The 23,822-nt window shown below is 37.0% G+C and overlaps 1 protein-coding gene across 3 annotated transcripts in view; it reads right to left on the reverse strand.

The window, feature by feature from the left end:
• SKAP1 (src kinase associated phosphoprotein 1) overlaps positions 1-23,822 on the reverse strand; it is a 277,807-nt gene that overhangs the window by 198,970 nt on the left and 55,015 nt on the right. For all 3 annotated transcript variants that reach the window (XM_053892330.1, XM_053892328.1, XM_053892329.1), the window contains exons 3-4: positions 19,646-19,671; positions 1,641-1,757 (exon numbers count right to left, since the gene is read on the reverse strand). In XM_053892330.1, coding sequence (XP_053748305.1) covers positions 1,641-1,757; positions 19,646-19,671 — 143 coding nt within the window. The remainder of the gene's footprint in view (positions 1-1,640; positions 1,758-19,645; positions 19,672-23,822) is intronic.

The following is a 23,822-nucleotide window of genomic DNA, read 5'->3' on the forward strand; positions in this document are numbered from 1 at the left end:
GGAATCCCAGTGAGGGCCTCAGGGGTCTTCCCAAGAATATGGTATGTAAGTGTTAACACAGCACTCGGGAACATCTATTCCCACTTAGAGGTCTTTCTGGCTAACTTATTGTGTTCTCAGCTGTGTTTGGGAAAGTTGGAAGTACCAAATAAGTGACCTATGGATTAATGAGGTGCTACTGTTCTAATTCTGTCAAGCATTAGGTTAATCAAAAACAAATGGAAGGTTGGTTTTTTTAATGTTTTGCACTGTTAATTTTCTAAAATTATAATAAACCACCAGTGCAACTATTAAGCTTTCAATCCAAACAATGTTTTTAAGTGTAATACTTGAGTCAATATACAGATCCTAAATTGTAAGCCCCAATTTCTAAAACTTGGGTATTACTAACTGCGTTAGTATACAAATCTCAAGCAAAATAAAATGTTTCTGCACAATGGAATTCATAGTTCTGATGTGGAGAAAATATGAACTGTCGAATGGGCTAAATGAAATGAGATTTAATGGATAAGTGAACTAATATCACACCGTATATTAGCTAACTGGAATTTAAATAAAACCTTCAGAAAAAAAAAAGAATTAATGGATATGTTAAAAAGAGAAAGGAATTAGGGATTGTGAACTCTCGGCAAATGCCAAAGTCATAGGGAAATCTGACAGAAAAATAAATTAAAAGATTACAGGCTAATGAAGAGAAATAAGGAATAGTTTACCAACTTTACTCCCAATCCCTAAGTGAATAATATGATTCCAATTTAATATTCAGTTTAGTAGCATCTCTACCTTTTTCCCCCCACTGAAAAGGCACAAGAGAGGCTTTGGTAAGATAACCGTGTGCATCAGTGATGATCAAACCGTCTGTTCAAGTGGCCAGATGCCAGAAGAGGCACAGTGAACCCCCACCCTTGGGATATCTGAGCCTGAGCCAGAAACTAGCAGCCACTAAGACAAAATTTTTATATTCATGTATCTTAAAAATTAATGCATATTTTGCATCCCACTCTATTACATACCAATGTAATATAAAATTTAATATAAAAGTAATGTTTGTAACAGTTGAATTATTTAACTCCTCTCATTCCCAAATCTTCAAGGAAAATGAATGCTCCATGAAGATTTACATTGTGGTTCTTGTGGCTTCCACTTCCCTTTGAATAACACCAACATGGTCAGAGAGGGATAGGTGAGAAGCATGGATAAAAATCATATCTTACTATAATATTATCGGTTCAAGGGTCTCAAATAATCCACAATAAATCAATAATCCAATAATCACCAAATGAAAGCTCCAATTCTCATGCAACACTGTGAAACTAAGAAAGCTGTAAGACGGTGAACTGGGCAATCTTAAAATGCCCTCTTAGCTTTTGAGCTACAGTTCTTATAAAAAGATCAATAACGATGTCTTCCTGCTCCAGCATGGAATTAGTGTTTCCCTAAATACATTAGCTTCAGAAGTATTGACTTACCTAGGAAGATCAGCACCACAACTAAACAAATAGTTGTTCTTTGCAAACTAGTGATTACCAATACAGAAAACTCACTGAAGTCAGCTTGGTTCAAAATGACAAAAGGCAAAGACACCAAGACAAAAAGTAACAAAGTGCGGTCAACCCAAGATCCAGAAAGATGACACTCACCCTCATCCTGATAATCGGGCAAAAAAGGTGCATCTGATGTGAGAGAGGGGCCATGAGTTCCACTATGGTTATCATCAGAGCTGTCCTGTCCAAGGAAACTTTCAGCTTGGTCTCCCCCTGAGGGATAAAAAAGGACAAAAGTCAGGTCACACTTGGGACATCTTTATAAAGGTCTTCGTAGATTTCTTCTGCCATTCACCCCAAACCCCCAAAAGATAACATGGCCACTATCCATTAACATATGAGGAAAAAATAAATAAGAACCAACTTACCTGGCTGGGAAATTTTCCATTCAACTAACTAGAACTTAGAAACGGTTATCAGAGAGTGGGGAGACCTCTTGCCACCAGAAAGAAACTTCTCCATCACACTTAAAATGAGAACACAGCTATATAAATATGCATTCGTATTTACTTGTCTTCCATTAATTACAGGCTTTACTCTGAATGCCTGTTTCTCTATATATTTCCAAGTAGGATAGAATAAATCACACAAAGAGTTAACTTGTACATAATATAATGTAACAAGGCCAGTATTCTTCCCTTCTCTGAAAACTAAGAGCCTTAAAAACAGAGAGAACCTAGACTTTGCTGGATTCTATTCCAATTTAAATCACTACTTGTTTTGCAATCTTAAGAAAGTTCTCTCTTTATAATTCTAGTTTACAGCCCATGCAACCAACCTCTTAGGAATTCTAAAAGCCCTAAGAAGGTAATGTTTGTTCTGTAAAATGGCTTTGATGAAAGGTAATGTATATGCAATACTGAATTATGCAATTAAAACAATGCTAATCCCTTTTGGGTGTTTTCAACATACATTGGATTATATTTTGTAGAAGTGGCCCATGCTATTATGATACTTTAAAAGGTTCAGATGGAAGATGTTCGATCATTCAGAAACCGGAAGAAAAGACTCTGCATTGCAAATGGTTTCCTTAAAATCCCCCAAACAGAGGTACAGTGTGCTGATAAAAGGACACCAACAGCTGCTCAGTTCATTTCACAAACATGAAAAGGGGATTTTCAACTGAATTTAATATTATCTCAAATACTAATTTCCAAAGGAAATCACCAATGCTAATCTCCGTAAACACTGTAGAGTTTTGGCCCTGGATTTCAACGAGGGAGCAGTGAAACCAAACAACCTACATAGAATCTGTATTGCCTCACTTTAAAGGTTTATTTCCTACAATTAAACTGGAAGGATAGGGAGGATATAAAATGATGAAAAGAGAATGGCTGTGGCCTTCTCTTTCCATAAATTAGATGATCGTATCTAGACTCCTCTACGAATACTCAATGGTAGGTAGCTTGTCCATAACTGAGTTGAACACCTGCATATACAGGACTTTAGAAATAAACTATGGGCTTTATTGTGGAAAAGAAAAGTTTAAAACAAGACAACAGCACCCACCACCACCACCTCACACAGTAGTTGCTGGTCAGAGCCAGAAGAAATGCTCTCCTTTATTAGGCTACTGATCAGGATACAAAGCTGATTACGGTTATGCTTAAAGTATCACTGCGAAATTTCGCCTTTATAACCAGAAAAATTTTCAAAACCTGGACTGAAGGTTAAATGACTCAAATTTTACATCACTGCAAATCCACTGAAATTATATTATCAATACAACCTAATGGACTGCGTTGGCAAGTAACCTGAAAGTGAGCTGTGAGGTTAAAGGAATTTTAAAAATTTGAGCCAAACCAAAATCCATTAAAAAAAAAAAAAAAAAAAAAGAAGTAGCAGTTTGGGTTGCCAAGCAAAATTTAACATTTGTAGGATATACTGAACATTATCAACTATCGTTCTAGACTCAATTTTCTGCTGGCTTCAGAAATTTGACAAAACTACTCTTACATATTCTAGCATTCCAGACTTTTTTTTTTTTTAAATAAGCAGATCAGGAGGGGCTTTGTTTTGTTGTGTTTTAATTACTTACTTACTTAATTTTTTAATTTTAGTAAAAGGCGAAAGATTTATGCGATCTGAAGAGAAACCAGAGCATAATTTTTTAATTTTAGAAAGAGAGAGTGCACGAGTTGGGGAGAGGGGCAGAGAGAGAGGTGGGGGAATGCATCCCAAACAGGCTCCATCCCACAAACCTAGGATCATGACTTGAGCTGAAATCAAGAGTTGGACACTCGACTGAGCCACCTGGGCCCCGTTTTGTTGTATTTTAAATGAAAATTTTATTTTGGTATAATTTTAGATTTATTGTAAATATTGCAAAGATAGTACAGAGGGTTCCTGCACACCCTTCACCTAACTTCTCCCAATGTCAACTTCTTACATAACTAGGCTATGTCTGTCCAAACCAAGAAATTAACATTGGTACACTGCTATTACCTAAACTATAGACTTTATTTGGATTTCACCAGTTTTTCCACTAATGTTCTTTTTCTGTTCCAGAATCCAATTCAATTGGATTTAGAGGCTCCATTTAAAAAATCTCATCCAGGGGCGCCTGGGTGGCTCAGTCAGTTAGGCATCCAACTCTTGATCTTGGCTCAGGTCATGATCTCACAATTTGTGAGATCGAGTCCCGCATTGGGCTCTGTGCTGAACATGGAGCCTGTTTGGGATTCTCTCTTTCCCTCTCTCTCTGCCCCTCCCCCACTCACACTTTCTCTGTTTCTCTCAAAATAAATAAACTTAAAAAAAAATCTCGTCCAAAATACCTGCCTGAATTTGGCATTTGATTTATCAACTTCAAATGGAAAAGTCACTTCCATGTGGTTCCTATGGTTTCTGGACATAGTTACCCAACGGGGGCTTTTAACAGCCATTCCTGTGCCAAATATAAGGCCATGCTTTTGTGAAGTATCAACAGCAAAGGTATACAACTCGATGCAGCAAAAACAGAGCCTGGGTCGGTACTAAAAATGGTTGTGGTGGGGGAAACATTTAAAAATATGTTTTACATCCAAGCATAATTAGTTCCTGATGGTGGAAATGTTGCTAGAAGTGTTTTTAGTGTCACATCAAGTGGCCCAACTCCCTTGGGCACACACAGAAAAAAGCCTGTAACGGTATATAAATAGACACTCCCGTGTAATTAAAATGATTACAACTACTCAAGATGCATGGGTGAAAAGTTTTATAGGAGAACCAGCAATTACTGTGGTCATTTTGGATTTGTTTAAGTTGAGGACATCATTTTTCCTTAAAACATAACCGCAAGTGGTCGCTGGATTCATCTGCAGCTCTGAGAATCGCAGTTCCAAGTGGCCACTACCGTTGTCCAGTGGGATCAGACATAAATGATCCCGAACTATAGTGACAGACACTTCCATTCAGCAGCTCTACAATTAGGGCTTAGAACTCCATCTGCTTAGAGTGGCTTTCTCACAAGCAAGGCCCCTTGCCACTAGAGACACGCTTTCCCATTGCAACTTGCTCAGAATCAATATATTTCTACACAGATATATATTCTCACACACAATATCTCCATTAATCACATCCACCACCTCTGGTCCCTTTTCTTTGTATTTCTGTACAAGATCTGGGGAAACTATATCAAGTGTTCATCTGCTATTAGCTGGTAATTTGCTGCTCTACCCTAAGTGTCATAAGAATTGGGCACCGGATACACTCCTCAGTATATCCAATGGCAGTTCTCCTCTGAGTATCGTGCTGAGGGGCCTATAAGGGGGATGATTTCTCTATTGTTCGTTCCTGAGAGTCAAACTCAATTTCATCCATGCTCCGTAGAATGATAAGTTGGGAATTTCTGAAGTTTGGAGCAGAAATATAAAGCAGCTTTGTGTCAGGTGTGAGGTAATTATTTGCTAGGGTTTCTGTGCTATTTGTTTTTATTCCCTGTGTTTTCATTAACAGTTAATGAGTCCCACCCCCCCCCCCCAACTCTGAAACAATAGCTTGGCCACTAGAAGTTGGCTTTTTTCTGCCATGGATTCAACCAGCTGTTGCTGCTCCATAAACTTTATGGAGAAGTGAATTAGACTGCTAAAAACTTTCATTTCCTAATTCAATTCCAAATAAAACAGGGGGAAAAAAATGAACCATGATGATGTTCCCCTTGTAACTATTTTCACTCCTAGCAAACCCATCTGATTCTTAACTTACAGGTACTATTTAGGGACAAAAACAGGCCATAATGACAACTTTACCAAAGAACTGAAAACAGACTGAAAGCAGTTTAAGCATAAAAAGTAACATGACAGTTAACAAATAGATAAAACATATAAGTGTATGTTTGCTTATTCAACATGTAAAGGCTCAATGGTTTTTCCACGTTAGTATGAAGCCATCATCTTTTACTTCTAATTAATTGTGAGCTCTATTATAAAGACTTTATTCACGTCTGCAACCAACTGTTTCTATGGTGTGGTTCAAAATTCCTAGGGTTTGCTATCGCTTCACCAAGTACCTCTGGATAAAATCAGGAAATTGAAATTAATGTAGAATTGTCTGCAATTTTTTGTTCTTTGTTTTTATTGTTGCTGTTGGAAAGGAACACACGACTTCTGACTCTATTTAATATTTAAGAACCCATGAGACACACAGCTCCCTCTTTAAACTAATAAATCCTAAAGAAAATGCTATAAATAAAGGTCCCTGATCCAAATCCAGTTAGTTTTCATGCTTCATAGCATTAATATTGCCAGGTTTTCACAGACCAATTTAATGGTAATGCAGTTCCCAAAGCTGAACTAAGGTAAGATTAGAAAAACTGCTGCTTATTATTCCTTATTATAACCATTCACCTAAGTTATTGAATATAACACCAACTAGAACAGGTTGGGTACATATGTGCCCATATATGTGAAATGTTCCTCACATGTAAATATGTTATGGAGCCCATTTGCAACACCAAAGCTAAAGTTCTGTCAACACTTGTGTTATAAATTAGATAACATTTTGCACACACTCATGCATTAGAAAATGTATGGTGTTTCCCACAGAACATCTTAGAAGCTTCACTGATTTCTAAATATCCATTTGGATTTACGTGGTTACTCCTTGTGATTAATCCATGTGTAGTGAAGGTCTCAAATTCTTCTCCATTCGATGCAGCCTGACTTCCTGGCCATCCCCCGCCCCCCAACATCTAGCCATAACTCAATGTATAAATATTCTTTTTTTCCCCCAAGGCCCTGGCAGTGAGTGTAATAGTACCGAATGTCATTAAGTCTACAGAACAAATGATAGGTCAGGTAAAGAAAGTTCCCATTTATCATTCTTTTAAAAAGCTGCTCCAACTAGATCTTGAATGTACAAGAAATAAATTGAGCTTAACGTTAAGTTTTTTAGCTCATGATACTGTTTACTAATTGTATTATTTTCAACATGCTGAGAATAACAGCCTTCTTAAGAACTTTTAGGGATATCATTGCAGAGAATAGCAGTCCAAATGATTAGAAATGGGATCAAATTGCTTAGACGCTTATAGCACAGTCACTACAACATCTGTGAATCCAACAACCAAAAGTGCAGCATAGCTTAATAATATTTCAAAAATGAACTACACCTGTCAGTGGGGGGGTTGGACAGGAAAATACCCAGGGGAACAAACTGAAAAGTTTTTTTTCCCCCTCCTTCAAAAAAGTGGTCTTTTATGATGCAGTTTTTCATTTTGACCAGTAGGGTGGGCTGCAGTGTGTAGCATCATCCTAGTTCTTAAAAAAGAAAAAAAAAAAAAAAGGTAGCCACCAAGTGAACCTTCCTGCTCCTACCCCTCCCCCACCAGAAAACGCTGAGATTTTTAACCCTTTTTAGGTTTCACATAAGGCATAACTTCTGGACATTAACAAACTGGAGGGCTGGCAGCAACAAATACAAACCAGATAATTGTATATGTGACAACGCACACTTCATAAAGCAAATTATAGCCTGTCAGCAATCATTCTGGCTTTATAATAACACATTCTATCTACTACTGTTATCGTTCAACTGGTACTAAAATGGAGCCTGCTGGGTTAGAATATTTTCAATAGTAATGAGACTTTGACAGAATTCAAAATATGTAAACCTAAGTATCTGGTATATATGGATAAATACAATGTAAAATAAACGCATTTATCATATGTCAACCAGGCGATCATAACCTGGAATTATTGGTTCGTAGTTCTGTTTTCCTTGGACCACTGTATTTTTCAGTGTTTAATTCTTATTATGAAGCTATTCAACTGAATTCTCCACATGCTTTGACTTACAGGAGAAAGCTATAGCAAGAATAACAATACAACAGCTTACTGAAGCCTTACTGGGTACAGGCTCTAGGTCAAGATTCTTCACATACTATCTCATTTAATTCCCAAGCTAATCCTGTGGTATGTTATTATCTCAAAGCTGCAGATAAAGAAATTGAGACACAGAGACTAAATAACTTACCTAAAGTCACATAAGTGACCCATAAGTGGCAGAGCTAGGCTTTGACCCCTTGTTGTCTGGTTCCTAAGCTCTTGTTCTAATCCACTGAGCTGTACAGTCTTCAAAACTGTATGCTTCCTAAATCATGATCATTACTCAAAGGCAAAGCATACTGAATGACCGTCAATGACTTGGATTTATGGCCTATGCTATTAATTAGTGTTTTGTTCTTTACTTGGGTGAAGTAAATCTATAATCAAAAGTATAAATCATTATAAATAGTAGTAATACTAGTAACCACATTAGGCATTGAACTAATCAACAAAGCCAAATGTGGTCAGTGATTTCGCGAAGAAGGAGCTGGTTCAATTCACGGGTTCAAATTTATTGGAGTAGTATTGTTGTAGGGATTTTAATTTTAATTTTTTATATATTTTTTTATTTGACAGAGAGAGCACTAACGCAAGTTGGGGAGTGCGGCAGAGGGAGAGAGACAGAATCCCAGCAGAGGGAGAGGGAAAGAATCCCTCCACTCAGTGTGGAGCCTAACCCAGGGCTCAATCCCACCAACCTGGGATCATGACTCGAGCCGAAATCAAGAGTTGGACGCACAACAGACTGAGCCACCCAGGAGCCCCTACAGTGACTTTTAAAATAACACCTTTTGGCATGGATTTCATGCTTACAAAAGATAGTCTTTTGTAAGTCTTACTGAAAACTTTGGGTTTTGTCCTATCAATATGTTGAAATTTTTTTCCAGCATCTTCTGTTTGATTTTATTGAATCCTGGGTATTTTTGACCCTGCCTCATAGAAAATGGGCCAACATACTCCACACCCAAATGCAGTTCTGACCTGGCTTAATTAAAGAATGTACTTCCTTTCTGGCACTATCATCTTTTAAGTCTCACAGTAGGAAAATGCCTCAAAAAAGATGTAATTACGTATGAATGCAGCAATTTTATGACTATTGGTTCATCCCGCTCTCTCCTCCCATCTTTTTTGTTTCCTTCTTCCAAATAACAAATTGTAGTAGTCCTTAGCAATGACTTCCAGTCCTGATGCATTCTAGGATCTATTATACCTCAGTTAGTTTACCCATATTTCTTCTTCTTGAGAGAAACCGTAAGGCCAGTTGGACCCCAGTATCTTCTGCTAAAGAAGAATAGAACTCCATGATCTATAGGGCGAAGATCAGATGTAAGAAAAGAATCCAAAGAGTAAAAATAAAACAACATATAATAAAGAATAGACTGTGGGTAAGATTAGCAGGCCTGAAAATGTGAAATGACTTTTTTTTAAGTGTTTATTTATTTTTAACAGACAGAGTGTGAGCGGGAGAGGGGCAGAGAGGGAGGGAGACACAGAATCTGAAGCAGGCTCCAGGCTCTGAGCTGTCAGCACAGAGCCCGACGCGGGGCTAGAACTCACAAACCAGGAGCTCATGGCCTGAGACAAAGTCAGACACTTAACCGACTGAGCCCCCCAGGTGCTCCTGGACACGAAATGACTTTTAGCGTACTGAAGAGAAGGTGAGTTGTCTTTGAGTAATACAGACCTCCAATACCACTGACGCTGAAATGGCAGAGGGTGACAAGGTTCAGCCTCCCCACGCCTACCCCACCTCAAAAAGAGGTGTTCGTGTATGATAACAACACGTAACAACAAAATCAACAACCAAAATCTCTCACTACCAACAATTCCATTCAATGTTTGGTCCTTTTTGGAACAGAAGTTTCACATGAAAGAGCATTTCCTTGTTTTTAAAATTTATTTTTGCTTCTTCATTAGGGTATCGCTAACACGAGGAAAGTGCACAAATCTTAAGGAGGGTAAGTGGGTGTTGCATTTTAAGTTTAGGAAAATGCCGTCTGGTGATGAACTGTGATCAAGAACCGGGTCAGGCTGGCAAGTCTGCGTAAGTACACGTCAGCTGACAAGGGTAGGTGTGAAGGTTGGTTCTCTTACCCTTTGCCTCACAAGAGTCAGCAGGAACTGGAAGCTTCATTTTGCATATCGTATAATTCCCTTGTCCATAACTAAGCCATCCCTTTCCTGTATTAGTGGTACTTCGGCCATCCTGGTAAACAGTAACTATTAAACAAGTTTCTGAGAGAAGTATGTGGTGATGGGCAGCACAGCGAAAAATTACTGCTGTATAATTAGGCTCGACCATCACGTTATTTAGCCTCCAAATATCAAACAAATTCACTGGGGTTCAAGTCCAAAGACTTAACCTACTTACTCACAGAAGTTTTGAGCAGAAAAGCAAAAAATGTTATGTTCCGCTTTACCTCACATTACACATTTCTCTCAATGTTTTGTGTCCAGAACATGAGAATTCATTAGAAGCAAAATTCCTGAAGTAGATTAGTTCTTATGCCCAAACTTTCGGTTCAGAAACTACTCCTCACATACTTTTCTGTATTATCCAGGGAAAATACTCTCCAAGAGAAATCACTTATATGTTTTTTTTCCTCAACAAAAGTTCCCAGACTAATCAAACTTAAAGCAGTCATTTATTGATCAGTTTCATTCTTTGCATCTGCATAAAAACAAGAAATTTCATGAACTTTTAATGACCACATATGGAAAAAAAAAGACTGAGATGGGGTAAGAAAGGTGTTCTTTATCGATGACCATGGGTATCATATGATACTACTTTATTATCTATTTTTAAATTCACTTTTAAGTGATAAGTCAACCTAACACACGTATATATTGCTGGCCCTCAAACACTAAACAACAGAGAATGTCGTTATTTCATACCATCATCAGGATTCTGCCTGATGTAAATTCAAATGTAAAAATAAGTAAGTAAAGGAGAGGGAAAAAAAATCTGAACGGACATGAAACTACCAAATCATGATTCTACTGAAAAAGAGCTCACTATTGTGTTAAACGAGGTCGTTTTGTGAGCTTTTTTTTTTTTTTTTGCCTCCAGTTTTATTGAGATATAACCGACATACAACATTGTATTAGTTTTAGGTGGACAAAATCGTGATTTGTATATCTTGTGAAATGATCACCACTGTAAGTTTAGTCAAAATCCATCGCCTCATATAGCTACAAATTTTTTTTTCTTATCATGAGAACTTTTAAGATCTATTCTAGTCAACTTCCAAATATACAATACAGTATTGTCAACTATAGTAAACTTCTTTATTAGATTTAAAAAAAAGTTAAACATGCCCAGAGCAAAAAATTCCAAACATTACAGGAAGGTATATAATGAAATCTCATTTTCCTTTGCTTCTCTTGGTTCTTCTCTCCAGAGGTAACCATTCTGGGGGTTTCTGAGCGTGCCATAAATTTTTTATCTCAATGTAACAAGAGTCTGTGTTAGTGGATTTTTTTTAAACAAATGTTAGTATTTGTCCTGTTCTGTAATCTACTTTTCTTCCCATTCATTTATCTTGGAGGTTCTTCCATATCAGCATATATAGATTTATCTCATTTCTCATTTTAACCAATATTTAGTTAAAAATAATATATACACACGGTGAAAATTCAGATAGTACCAAAGGATATGAATAATGAAGCTTCTTTCTTCCACTCATCTGGATATCCCCCTCAGCAGAGGTTACCACTGTTCATAGATTCATGTGTATCCTCCCCCAAATATTCTATACCTGAGTAAAAAGCAAGCACATGTGCAAGATACATGTACACACACAGAGAATTGTACACTGTGTGCCCAAATTGCCTTTTTATTTAACAATATGCCTTGGAGAACTTTACATGTTACACATCTATATGTATTATGTTCTTTTAACTTGTATGTAATATTCCATTAAATGGATGTGACGTACTTTATTCAACTAGTCTCCTAATGCTAGACATTCAGGTTATTTGGAGTCTTTCCTATTCTAAGGAATGCTTACATATAACTCATAGTGTAGAGGACACAGAAGGCAGCAGCATCTGATTCCAATGATTTTTTTCCTTCAACTGTATTAAATCCAGTTTTTTTCTTTCTTTTTTTGACCAACAATAGGTTTTATTTTTTATTTTATTCTTTTCCAATTCTTTTTCTTACATCTCAATATCATCTACTCCAGAATAGGGAATTTAGAAAGAACATAAAAATCTTAGAAAACTTTAACACTGAAAAGAAAAAAAATTAGTCTTTTCATTAAAGAAAAATCTTAACTCTTTTTGGCAATAGCTACAAAACAGTGTATTAATTTTAAAATATACTGGTGCACTCCTTTTGAAAAAATGCACCAAACAGTAGATGTATAGGAAGTAAAATATTTGAAAAGGTATCAAAGTCAGTAATTAACTTCAGAAACAACTTGTGTGTATATCCACTTTCTACAGATTAATTTGTATAAAATGTAGCAAAAAAGGAAAGGGGGAAAGGCCTAAAGGAAGTCAAGTCACAAAAGCAGCTGTCAAGATTGTTGATGCTAAGAGGTTGGGCTAAAGCCAAAGGCAAGAGTATTCGTCCTGTGTACATTTCCCGTTATTAAATCCCCAAAAGACATAGAAAACATTCTGGAAGACTTCTTTATAAAAAGTAGTATAAGTTAGGATATTCTAGGTTCATAACCAACACTTGTGTTTATAAAATATTAGCATTCCAGGAATAGTGATAGAAAAGATATTTAACAATAAATTACAAATATTGTAAATTCAGACTTTTTCTTACAGTTGCAAACACGTCATAAATTTGGGCTGTGTTTCTTTGTATAAATCCTACTTACGACTGTGCTAAAGCCTTCTGGCATGAATGCAAAGAGTATTTTCATAAATAAAACTTAGTAAAATCACTGTACACTCCATTAATTTAAAAACACTTCTCTCCAACTTCAAAGGGAGACCCTTTTCTCCTTTTTTAGTGCAAAGATGGTGTTTCTTTGCTGCGTTAATGGTTTGCTTCTTGTAGCTGTCATAACTACATGCCCCAAGTATGTGATAGTAAGAGACGAGAAGTTAAATGACATCTTTGCTTCGATTCAACATGTCTCAGACATTACAGAGCAGCAAGCTCATCAATCTAACCTCAGAAGTGCCTACCAATACAAATCCTGCACATACATCCTTTAAATGCAAGCCTCACAAATATATACATGGCCCTATACTAGGGTTCAGCTGGAATAGATGAATTTTATGGGAAGACATGAGGTACATATTGTTTAAGTTCTATGCATGGATTTACTCACATAGACCTACTTTGAAACATAAAAATAATACTTTGGTTTTGTGTGTAGTAAGTAACTACCAGGAAGCAAGCACTCCCCCTGAGTTTGTCATAGCATTATAATTTCTTACAACTCACAATAACTATGAAGTAGATATTATTAGCAACATTTTGTAGATGAAGAGGTTATGTCACTTGCCATAGCTCACACAGTTTGTAAGTAGAGGAGCTGGCATTCAAATTTACCTCTGATGTCAAAACTCATGCTCTTTCCATCACAAAACATTAAACTTGCGTTTTTTTTTTTTTAAAAAGGCTAACTATTCTATGTATTTTGTGCCCGAGACACATAAAATATCTAATGCATTAATGTACTAGTTCTTACAATAGAAATATAAGAATAATGTCACATTTTAAAAAATTCTCAACCTGGATTTCTTTTTCTTTTATCTTTGCATTATGAGAATTTTAAATGCATACAAAAGACAAAACAGTGTAATAAACCCCCATGTACACATCATCCATCCTCAACAATCAGAGTCAATTTATGACCCATCTGGTCTAATATACACCCCCACCCCATTTCTTCCTTCCTCTCCCATACTATTTTGAATACTATGTCAGACATCTATTACTTTATCTTTCAATATCACAGTGTATATCTCTCTAAGATAAGGACTCTTTAAAAATATATATATAAGCATAACACCATTGTCACACCTAAAATAATAACAATAGATTCTTTTTAAATTGAAGTATAATTGACATACTATCTCCTGCCAGTTTCAAGTGTACATCATAGTGATCCAATATTTACATATACTATGAAATGGGCCCCATGATAAGTCTAGTTAGCATCTGTCATCATACAAAGTTATTACAGTATTATTGGCTATATTCCCCATGCTGTACATTACGTTCCTGTCACTTATTTATTTTATAACTGGAAGTTTGTACCTCTTAATCCCCTTCACCTATTTCACCCACTCTGGTGACCAACAGTTTGTTTACTATATCTATGAGTCTGTTTCTGTTTTATTTTGTTTGTTCATTTGTTTTGTTTATTTTTCTATTTTTGTTTTTTAAATGTTTATTTATTTTTGAGAGAGAGAGACAGAGACAGAGGCAGAGCACGAGCCGGGTAGGAGCAGAGAGACAGGGAGACACAGATCGGAAGCAGGCTCCAGGCTTCGAGCTGCCAGCACAGAGCCCCATGAAGGGCTCAAACTCACAGACTGTGACATCATGACCTGAGCCAAAGTTGGGACGCTTAAGTGACTGAGCCATCCAGGTGCCCCCATTTGTTTTAGATTCCACATATAAGTGAAATCATATGGCATTTGGCTTTCTCTGACTGATTTACTTCACTTAGCATAATGCCCTCTAGGTCGATACATGCTGTCACAAATGGCAAGATTTCATTCTTTTTAATGGATAAGTAATATTCCATTGTATAAATCTACCTCATCACCTTTAACCATTCATCCATCAATGGACACTTAGGTTACTTCCATATCTTAGCTATTGTAAATAATGCTGCAGTGAGCATAGAGAGATGCATATACATCTTTGAATTGGTGTTTTTGTTTTCTTTGGATAAGCACCCAGAAATAGAATTGCTGAATCATATGGTAGTTCCATTTTTAAGTTTTTGAGGAACCTCCAAACTGTTTTCCATAGTGGCTGCACAAATTTACATTCCCACCAACAGTATGTAAGAGTTCTCTTTTCTGCACATCCTCGCCAACACTTGGTATTTCTTGTCTTTTTGATACTAACCAGTCTAACAGGTGTGAGGTGATATCTCATTGTGACTTTGATTTGTATCTCCCTGATGATGATGAGTGAAGCTGATCGTCTTTTCACCTGCCAGTCGGTCATCTGTGTATCTTCTTTGGAAAATGTCTATTAAGTCCTCGCCCACTTTTTAATCAGGTTGTTTGGGGTTTTTTTGTACATTAAGCTGTATCTTTATATACTTTGGAATTAACTCCTTATCAGATGTATGATTTGCAAATAAATATCTGTCTCATTCAGGAGGCTGCCCTTTCTTTTTGTTGATGGTTTCTTTTGCCGTGCAAAAGCTTTTTACTTTGATGTAGTCAACAGTAGATTCTTAACATAAATTATTCAATGTTAAAATTTCTAATTCTCTCACAGATATAATTCTTTATAGTTTATTTGACTCAAGATGAAAATGAGGTCTACACATTAGTTGATATGCCTTTTAATCTCCTTTTTTTTAAGTTTATTTATTTATTTTTGAGAGAGAGACAGAGAGAGAGAGAGAGAGAGAGGGGGTGGGGAGGGGCAGAGACAGGGAGAGACAGAATCCCAAACAGGCTCTGCACTGTAAGCGTGGAGCCCAACGCAGGACTCAATCTCACAAACTGCGAGGTCATGACCTAAGCTGAAATCAAGAGTTAGACACTTAACCGACTGAGCCACCCAGGTGCCCCTCACATCTCTTAAAGCCTACAGTTAATAAGGCTTTATAATAACATTTTCTTTATTCACTTTGCATTATTTGCTTATGCCAAACTATATTTTTAGGCAATTTACTTTGATAAGGGATATAGGCTTGCCATTTCATAACAGGGTTTTTAAGGTTCACACAGTAGAAATTTTTCATATTAAAATATACTGAATAATTTTCTCAGAAACTCTCCACACCCCTCATGAAGATACTCAAAGAATCTTCAAGCTAGCAAGAAATTTCACAGGCTCATAGTGACCACTGGATTAAAAAAATTATTTTTGTTGTTATATATATTTACATATGGTCTTTCTTAAATTTTTATTTAAATATCGTGTCATTTGCTTTAGACTCTGGGTCCATGGTGGGCAATTTTTCTACTATTCATGATAATGTTTTTCCAGTAATAAATTTCTAATTAAAAACATTATACCTTGTAATTCAAATCTGATTAAACTATAACTGTTGATAATTAACTTGTTTTACAACAAGGGAAACTAAACAAAATGAGGTATATCAGTTTGCTTAATGCCACAAAGTCATACTGTCATTATATCCAAAAAGTAAAACTAATGTTTAACATCTGATCAATATCTTGCTTTAGATACCTGATTCATGAAATGTAAAAGCTCTACGGCAAAGATCCCAGTGAATTTTCTTTGTAACTTTAAGTGAAACATTAAGTAGAAAAAAAAGTTCTTAAAGCAAGCAGGACTTGAATTGTGAAAGGAATCTATGTCTTATTAAAAAATAAAAATAAAAAGCTTTTCCCACATTCTCCAATCATATTTGAGCTCATTAAAAGAGCTCTTTCACTTCTGTTCCTTCCACATGAAAATAAGCTATTTGGATTATGTTTTATTTTCCCCATGTTTCATTCTTTGTTAACAAACATCATTCAGGAAGGTGACTGTGGGCCAATAAGAAAATTTGGGTGGAAATGTGAGGGCAAGAATTGCCATTAACACACTCGTAAATGCACACTACATTTTCTCACTGTTCACTATGCCCAGGTACTGTGCTAGGGCTTATACATATTACCATTCGTCCCCGTAACAGCACTGCAAATGAGACAGTAAAATACAGTGAGCAAGAGCATGGGCTCTGGGACTATGAATGAGCATGAGGTTTCTTACTGTACTTACTACACTAAAAACCACTGACTTGTATACTTTGAAAGGGTGAATTTTGTGTTATGTGAATTCTATCTCAAAAAAAAAGCATATGCTATGGAGTCAGCCTGACCAAGTTAGAATCCTTGAGGGGCACGACATTGAGCAATTCTCAAACTCTCTGTGCCTCAGTGCCCATGTCTGTCAAATGGGTTTATTAGTACCTGCTTCATAGGGCTGTTCTGAAAATCAAATAAGAGAACACATATATAGGACTTAGCACAGTGTCTGGAGCATCTCCCATTTTATAGATAAAGAAGCTGAGTTTCAGAGAAATTAAGCAACTTGTTAAGGTCACATGACCTTTAGCTAAATGTTTTGGGTGGGATTTGAACCAGGTCTGTCAAGACTCAACGTCCATGCCCTTTCTACCATGGCACGTTTCTTCTCTAGACTAGGGACAAGACTCTCCCTAACACTATTCAATGGTCACCCTTCTACCACCTTAAACCTGGGGTTTAATGGAATGATAGGTAAGAAAGAGTTTGTTTGCAATCTTTTCTATCTCGGGGCAGTCCATCCTCCCAAGCATCTTTCTTTAAAGGTGACCCTTTCAACACATTGTACCAACTCATCACAGACTTTCCCATAACCAGATGTTTAAATGTGTACTACTAAAGAGATGTGTAAATAAGAGATCTTTTATAATTAAGAACTATTTTCCTCCCAGGCACCAGACTCTAGTTTAGTCCAAATATCCTGAAGAACACAGGTGTGTATTTAGGCAAATGCACGGAGTTAATAAAATTCATCCCATCACCTTCCTGCATGAGGATCCTGCCATAGATAAAAATGGTAAGAAAGTTTGAGGCCATCATTTCTGTCCTTTCTCATTCCCTTCCCAATACTCCCTAGTCTTCCAGGGCTTTTTAAATTCTTTTGCCAGCTGTTCTCTTATTTACATATTCTTATTCTTTTCATATCCCTAAAATGTCCTATAGTGCCTTCCAGAGACCTGTTAGTGCCCCCCTGCCCCGCACACTCTGCCAGTTTCTGAATGTGCAATCAGCTAAGATCTGATCAAAAGAGCAAGGTAAAAGATACTCCGTCAAAAAAATGTCTTAGGGGGAAGAGCAAGGCTGGGGCCAAGACATAAGTATGGGTTTTCCAACTTGATCTTTCCTTACTTGTGCTTCCAAATGAGCAAAGAATTTGCTACCTATATCCAATCATTGTTGAGAAGCAAATAGAGTTGTCTGTTCTAAGTAAACTCTTCAATTGTTCCGTTGGTTACTCTACCTCTGTCCTCTAAGAGACAAAGGCTGTGTAGAAGTTGCCATAAACTGGAAGGTGACTGCAATGCCACCACTACAAGAATCTGGTAAGATCTGCCCTTTGTCTCTGTGGTCCCATATAGTCTCCTGTGTTAAACTCCAAAGTATCTTCTCTTCACAACACATTACTATGCTGTATCTCTGACACCAATTCTTTATTTCTCCTTTAGGTAATTAATTCTACTCTCACAGTTCCATTCGTTTCTGCCAGTTCACATTCACGTTCTAGCCCCTGTGGATTTTGGTTAACATCTGTTAAACCCTGAACTATAGAGGGCCATTGCCTGAAGAGCATATTTCATAGTCTGCAAAGCAAACTGCTACATTATTACATATAATTCTCTATTCTCAGTCTATGTTTTTAGCCATAAATGCTTTAGGACAGTGAGATACACAGTAATACATCACATTATTTAAAATATTATAAATTTAAAAAATATTATAAATACTACAACCAATGTACAAGAGTCAAAAGCCTTTAAAAGTGTAAGGTATTTATTTCTGACTGTTTTTAAAGAAAACCTTATATAGACTTGAAATACACTAAAAGTGTGAGCTAGGAAAATTAAAATTTTCATATAACTAGTATCATTCCTCACAATTTGAATTTCTCTATGGTATTACTGCTAACTGACAATGGATACACTGACAATATTAAGAGCAAAAAAAAAAAACCTGGAAAAGTTTGCAATTGATTAAAAAAAGTTTTAGAGCAAAATAGTTCATAAAACTATTTGCAAGCTTGATCTAAAACACTCTGTGATTCTCTGAAAAAATGAAAATCCCCCATTTATAATAGGTTAATAATCAATATTCAGAATGAGGTTTCTGACATTCTCAATCAGAGTACTAAAAAGGAAAAAAATGCATATAGTTGAAAGACACCCCCTCAAACTGAATTCAGGCAAAAAAAAAAATCCAATTTTGAACCTTTTAAAAATATGTTCTAATCCTGTCCTTTTTTTTTTTTTAATTTTGCACACAGCTGTCTGTTGTAGTTTTTAGAATCATGCCAGATGCTGGGTTCATCAAGCAAAAGCAGGAAAACAATGGTTTGAAAGCAATTAGAAGCACCGAGGCTGCAGTGAGGCTCATATTAAAATGTGATAACACTGTTCTAGTGGGAATTTCAACACTACTCTATTTCTGACATTTCTCTGCTGCCAGACAGGCAGGCTGCATGGAAGACCACTGTGACCAAGGAGGTAACAAACTGGAATTTATTTCTGGAGCAAATGAAGGATTAGCTGAGTTGGAGCCCTCCCAAGGTTTTTATTATGGACTCGGCCACCATTTTATTTGAATGCTACTGGATCCTGTTGGCATCTAACAAAGCTCAAGGAGTAAAAGCATATTATAGCTTTGGTTTGATAAAATAATCTAGCACCAATCCACTCAGAAGGCAGATGCATCACAGCCTCTTGTTGCTAAAAAGCAGGGCAGGGGAGCCCAGCAGGGTGAAGGTTAATTAAACACTCCACTAACTTTCCTTAGATATGGCTAATACCATTCTGTGTAGAAGCTTGTTTAGAAGACACCGAAGTAAACAATACCATCCACACATTTTTAGTGTGAAACCATAAATGGTCAAAAAGCACTCACCTTGGGGCTGAAAATCCCAATAGTACCTGAAATACAAGGAAAAGAATGGAAATAAGTCAAACATATGGTAGATACAGCACCTAGCCCAAAAAGCTTGCTAAATAGTCAATAACCAGCCACGCCACTACCCACTCTGAGAAAAACCAAAGCGTCCCTGAGATTTGGAAGATTCTCAATGGCCTGAAGGCAACATTTAACTCACTGTAATTCAGAAAATTTTGACCATATTGCTGGAAAGGTCCTGAGAGGTTACCTAGCCATCCATGGTCCAGAGTTTCTCATCAGGAGCCCTACAGGCTTTGAGTATGACAATTCTTTGTTGTGACCTGTCCTGTGTATTACAGGACAATCAGCATCACTGGTCCTTGGCACCAAACACCAGTGGCACTCCCACTTATAATGACAGCCAAACAGCATCCCCCCACCCCCCAAAACATCCTCAAATACTTCTAGGCATAAATTCTTAATTTTACAGGTGAAACCCAAACAACTGACTTAAGGTCACCTAACGTTTGAGTGTCTATGCCAGGATTGGGGCTCTTACAATTCACTGTGTCATTCCATCACCTCTTTTATTTTGGGATATCATTGGCAAAGCCAACAACCCTTAAAGTCTTAAACCTAATGAAATGGCAGTAGCAGAAAGGATCATTTGTAAGTCACCTACTTGGAATCTAATAGCACTTTCCCCCATAGAAGCAATGTTATATATGGCGGCTACCCACAAAAGTCTACTGTACTTTGGATTCCATTTCCTCCTGCCTTCACAGGAACCTTACATTATTCTGTATTGATTTCCTTTTGTATATATTCAACCTCTTCCTCTCAATGTGGCCCTTTCCATCAGTATTTATGCTTGTATAAAAATAAAGCAAACCCTCCCTCACTTTCTTCATATCCCTCCATCTGCTATCCTCTTTCCCTTCATATCACAGTGAAATTTTCAAGAAGCGTTGTCTGTAGTTTCTCTCTGTTTTCTCACCTCCCACTCACTCCCCGACATACTCCAATCTTGCTTATAGTAACCACACATTAATTCCTGTCATGGACATAGTGAATTCCATGCCACTAAATAGAATGGATATTTTTCTATCCTCATCTTAACGTCTCAGGAATGTGTATGTGCATTTGAGCACCTTTTTCCTTGGCAGAGAGTCCAGAGTTATTTTTTAAATCAAATTCTTAAAGGAAATCCATAACCCAAAAAAAGATTTAGAAAAAGGCAATACATAGGTAATAATGGAGTGTCTTCCAGCATACCCACAACTGAAATAAGGTGAGGCTACTTGAGAGAGTATCATCCCAGTGAGTATCTAGGTTATTTCTTTATAAGACAAAAATTCAGAAAATGGAAAAGAAGGAGATAAGTGGGGAGTATGTTGCCATAATTCAAGATGAATTTGTGGGAAACTACGAAAGATAAGGAAGAGAAGATGGTGAAGCCTCCTGGTTGACTTCTCGTATTCCTTTCTTTTCCCAGAACAGTTCCAGGCTGGCAATCAGGTGAAGAGAAATGTAAGATACTTGGATGATAGGGCAGGGAAAGTTCAGGACAGCTCTGACATGTGCAGTGGAAAGACAGAGAGGGAATAAGAGGAAGAGGTGGGAAGGGTAAAGCAGCAACAGCTGGGAAGAAGGGTGTCCATGCTGATATAAAGGCATATGGAGATTGAAAGTGGCTGTAACTTAAGTTGCATAAATTAGTATGATGGGTCAATCTCGCCCTGGCAGACAGCGCAGCTTCCCACTGTACCTGGCCACTGTGAAGAGTTTTTCCATAAAACTCCTTTCTATAAAAAACAGCTAATCAAGCAAATCATCAAAGGGATGAGCAACTTTCCATCTTCTTTTGTGCCACAGCTCTAGCCCCTGATTCCTATAGTTACCCAACCTCCAATTCAATAGAAATAGAAATTAGAATGTGAGTCTGTGCAAGTGTGTGTGTGTGTGTGTGTGTGTGTGTGTGTGCACATGTATGCATGCATGCGTGTGTGCACATCTCTTGCCAAAATGTATATGAAGGCAACAGCAGGAACTTTGCTAACCAATGTGGTTCTCATTTATTGACCCAGAAAAAAAATGGAGCCATGCTGTGGCAGTTTAAAGGCCAACTCTTGGCAAATTATTAAGTAGGCAAAATATGTTATTGATGATCTCAACCTCTTCTTTTGTCCTCTCTCCCCCACAACCCCTACTACAATGCACACACATATCTTCAGTTCCCCTCTCTACCTACTGTAAAGTGCCCCTGGGTTCCTGCTTTCTCTTTTTAGTTAAGAAGATCTTATAAGTTCACATAACGCTTATGTTTTATTTTTTAAATTTTATTTTAAAGGGGATGGAGATGAGCAGAAGGAAAGAGAGAGAGAATCTTAAGCAGGCTCCACACTCAGCATGGAGCCCAACGCAGAGCTTGATCCCTCAACCCTGGGATCATGACCTGAGCCAAAATCAAGAGTTGGACATTCAACTGACTGAGCCACCCAAGCACCCCACCAAGAGTATTGCTTTTGCCAATCATAGCTGTATCATATGAAGGCTGATTACTAAGAAATAATTCAACTTAATGGTATTAAATAAAGTAGCAGGTCTATCTAGTTGATGTTAAATAGCAGAATCCACTTTAATCTTGATGACGTTGTAATTAAATATTTCTGCCAATAAAAATCATATGTAGAATTTGATGTGGAATGGCATGAAGTGGAATGTTAGTTCCCTTCATTTTCAGAAGGTATAAAACAATCCTGCTACCCTACCTTTCCCCCTTCTTCTTACCCTAAGCCTTAATTGTGCAACAACCCTCAAGAAGTTTGTTCACACACACACCTCTACCCCACAGCTCACAGAGGATACTTCTTTTTAGAAGTAAGGCGAGAAGGTGAGCAACCTCATCCCTCACTGGAGGGCACTATGGATTATTCTTTGCTGAACACAACACATTTAAAGTTTTGATCTTGTTTCATTAAACATATCCTATAGATGGCCTTCATCACATTCTCTGGAAAGATGACTCCACACTAGAGAATTCTATGCTCTTTAGGAGGCATTTAGTCAAATCCAGCCAACAGCTTCTAATTCTTTTCCTTCATTCTGAAAACAATTATCCCTTAGCCGGAGACTCCAACAAGTCTGAAACTAGAAATTTTAAACCAAAATGCAAATACCACAATAGAATTATATAGAAGAAAAAGCATAGGCACATGCACACACGCGTGCGCGCACACACACACACACACACACACACACAGAGTTGTGTTTATCCTAAAAGCCTCTGAGAATTTCATATCAGGCCTGTGCAGATAGATAACAAACACTTCTTTAATCTTCCCTTTGAAGCTTCAGCTTCAATATGAAAAGGAAGCTATCACTCCGCGGCAATATCCATACTCAACATCATCAGGTCCATGCAAATGATATTTGGAACTGGAAAAAGATGAGCACAGAATGAGCAGAGAGAAAATGCTGCAACCATATTGATGATTATTATTTTCACATTCAGTCAAAACAAATCCATCTTTACTTGTTCCTCAAAAAATGAAAATAGAAGAATAAAATTTCCTAACGGTCGGCTAGGCAGAATAGCCTAGAAAATTTACAGTTACATTACATGTCAGACAAAGTCTGCTATTTTTATTTTATTTTATTTTATTTTATTTTATTTTATATTTTATTTTATTTTATTTTATTTTATTTTCCAAATTTTATTTAAATTCTAGTTAGTTAACATGCAATGCAATATTTGTTGCATTCTACTTGTGTTTTTAAGTTAGGTTTTCAGTGAAACTTAGGGAAAGGTAACAGCAAATAAATTGAATTCACCATATTGAGGGGATCTTGAATCTATAGCAGCAGCAGTAGCAGTAGTAGTAATAGCAAGGACAGTAATAACAACATTAAGATTTCTCGAATATATTGCTGGACACTGTTCTAAATACTTCTCTTATATGAACCCACTTCCTCCACACCGTGTAACCCTATTATTATGCTCATTTAATAACTTAGGAAACCAAGGTATTGAGAGGGGAGATAACTTGCTCACGGTTTACTCGGCGCGTAATGAGGCAGACAAGTTTCCAATCTTAGCAACTAGTTCCAGAGCATGCACTCTCATAAAAAATTGAGGAGGAAAGTCTTAAAAATATAATCTAATTTAAAAAACACTCAGCAAAATTCACTT

Source organism: Panthera pardus, unplaced genomic scaffold (genome assembly GCF_024362965.1).
Source record: "Panthera pardus isolate Hobbes unplaced genomic scaffold, ASM2436296v1 HiC_scaffold_3, whole genome shotgun sequence".
NCBI lineage: Eukaryota > Metazoa > Chordata > Mammalia > Carnivora > Felidae > Panthera > Panthera pardus.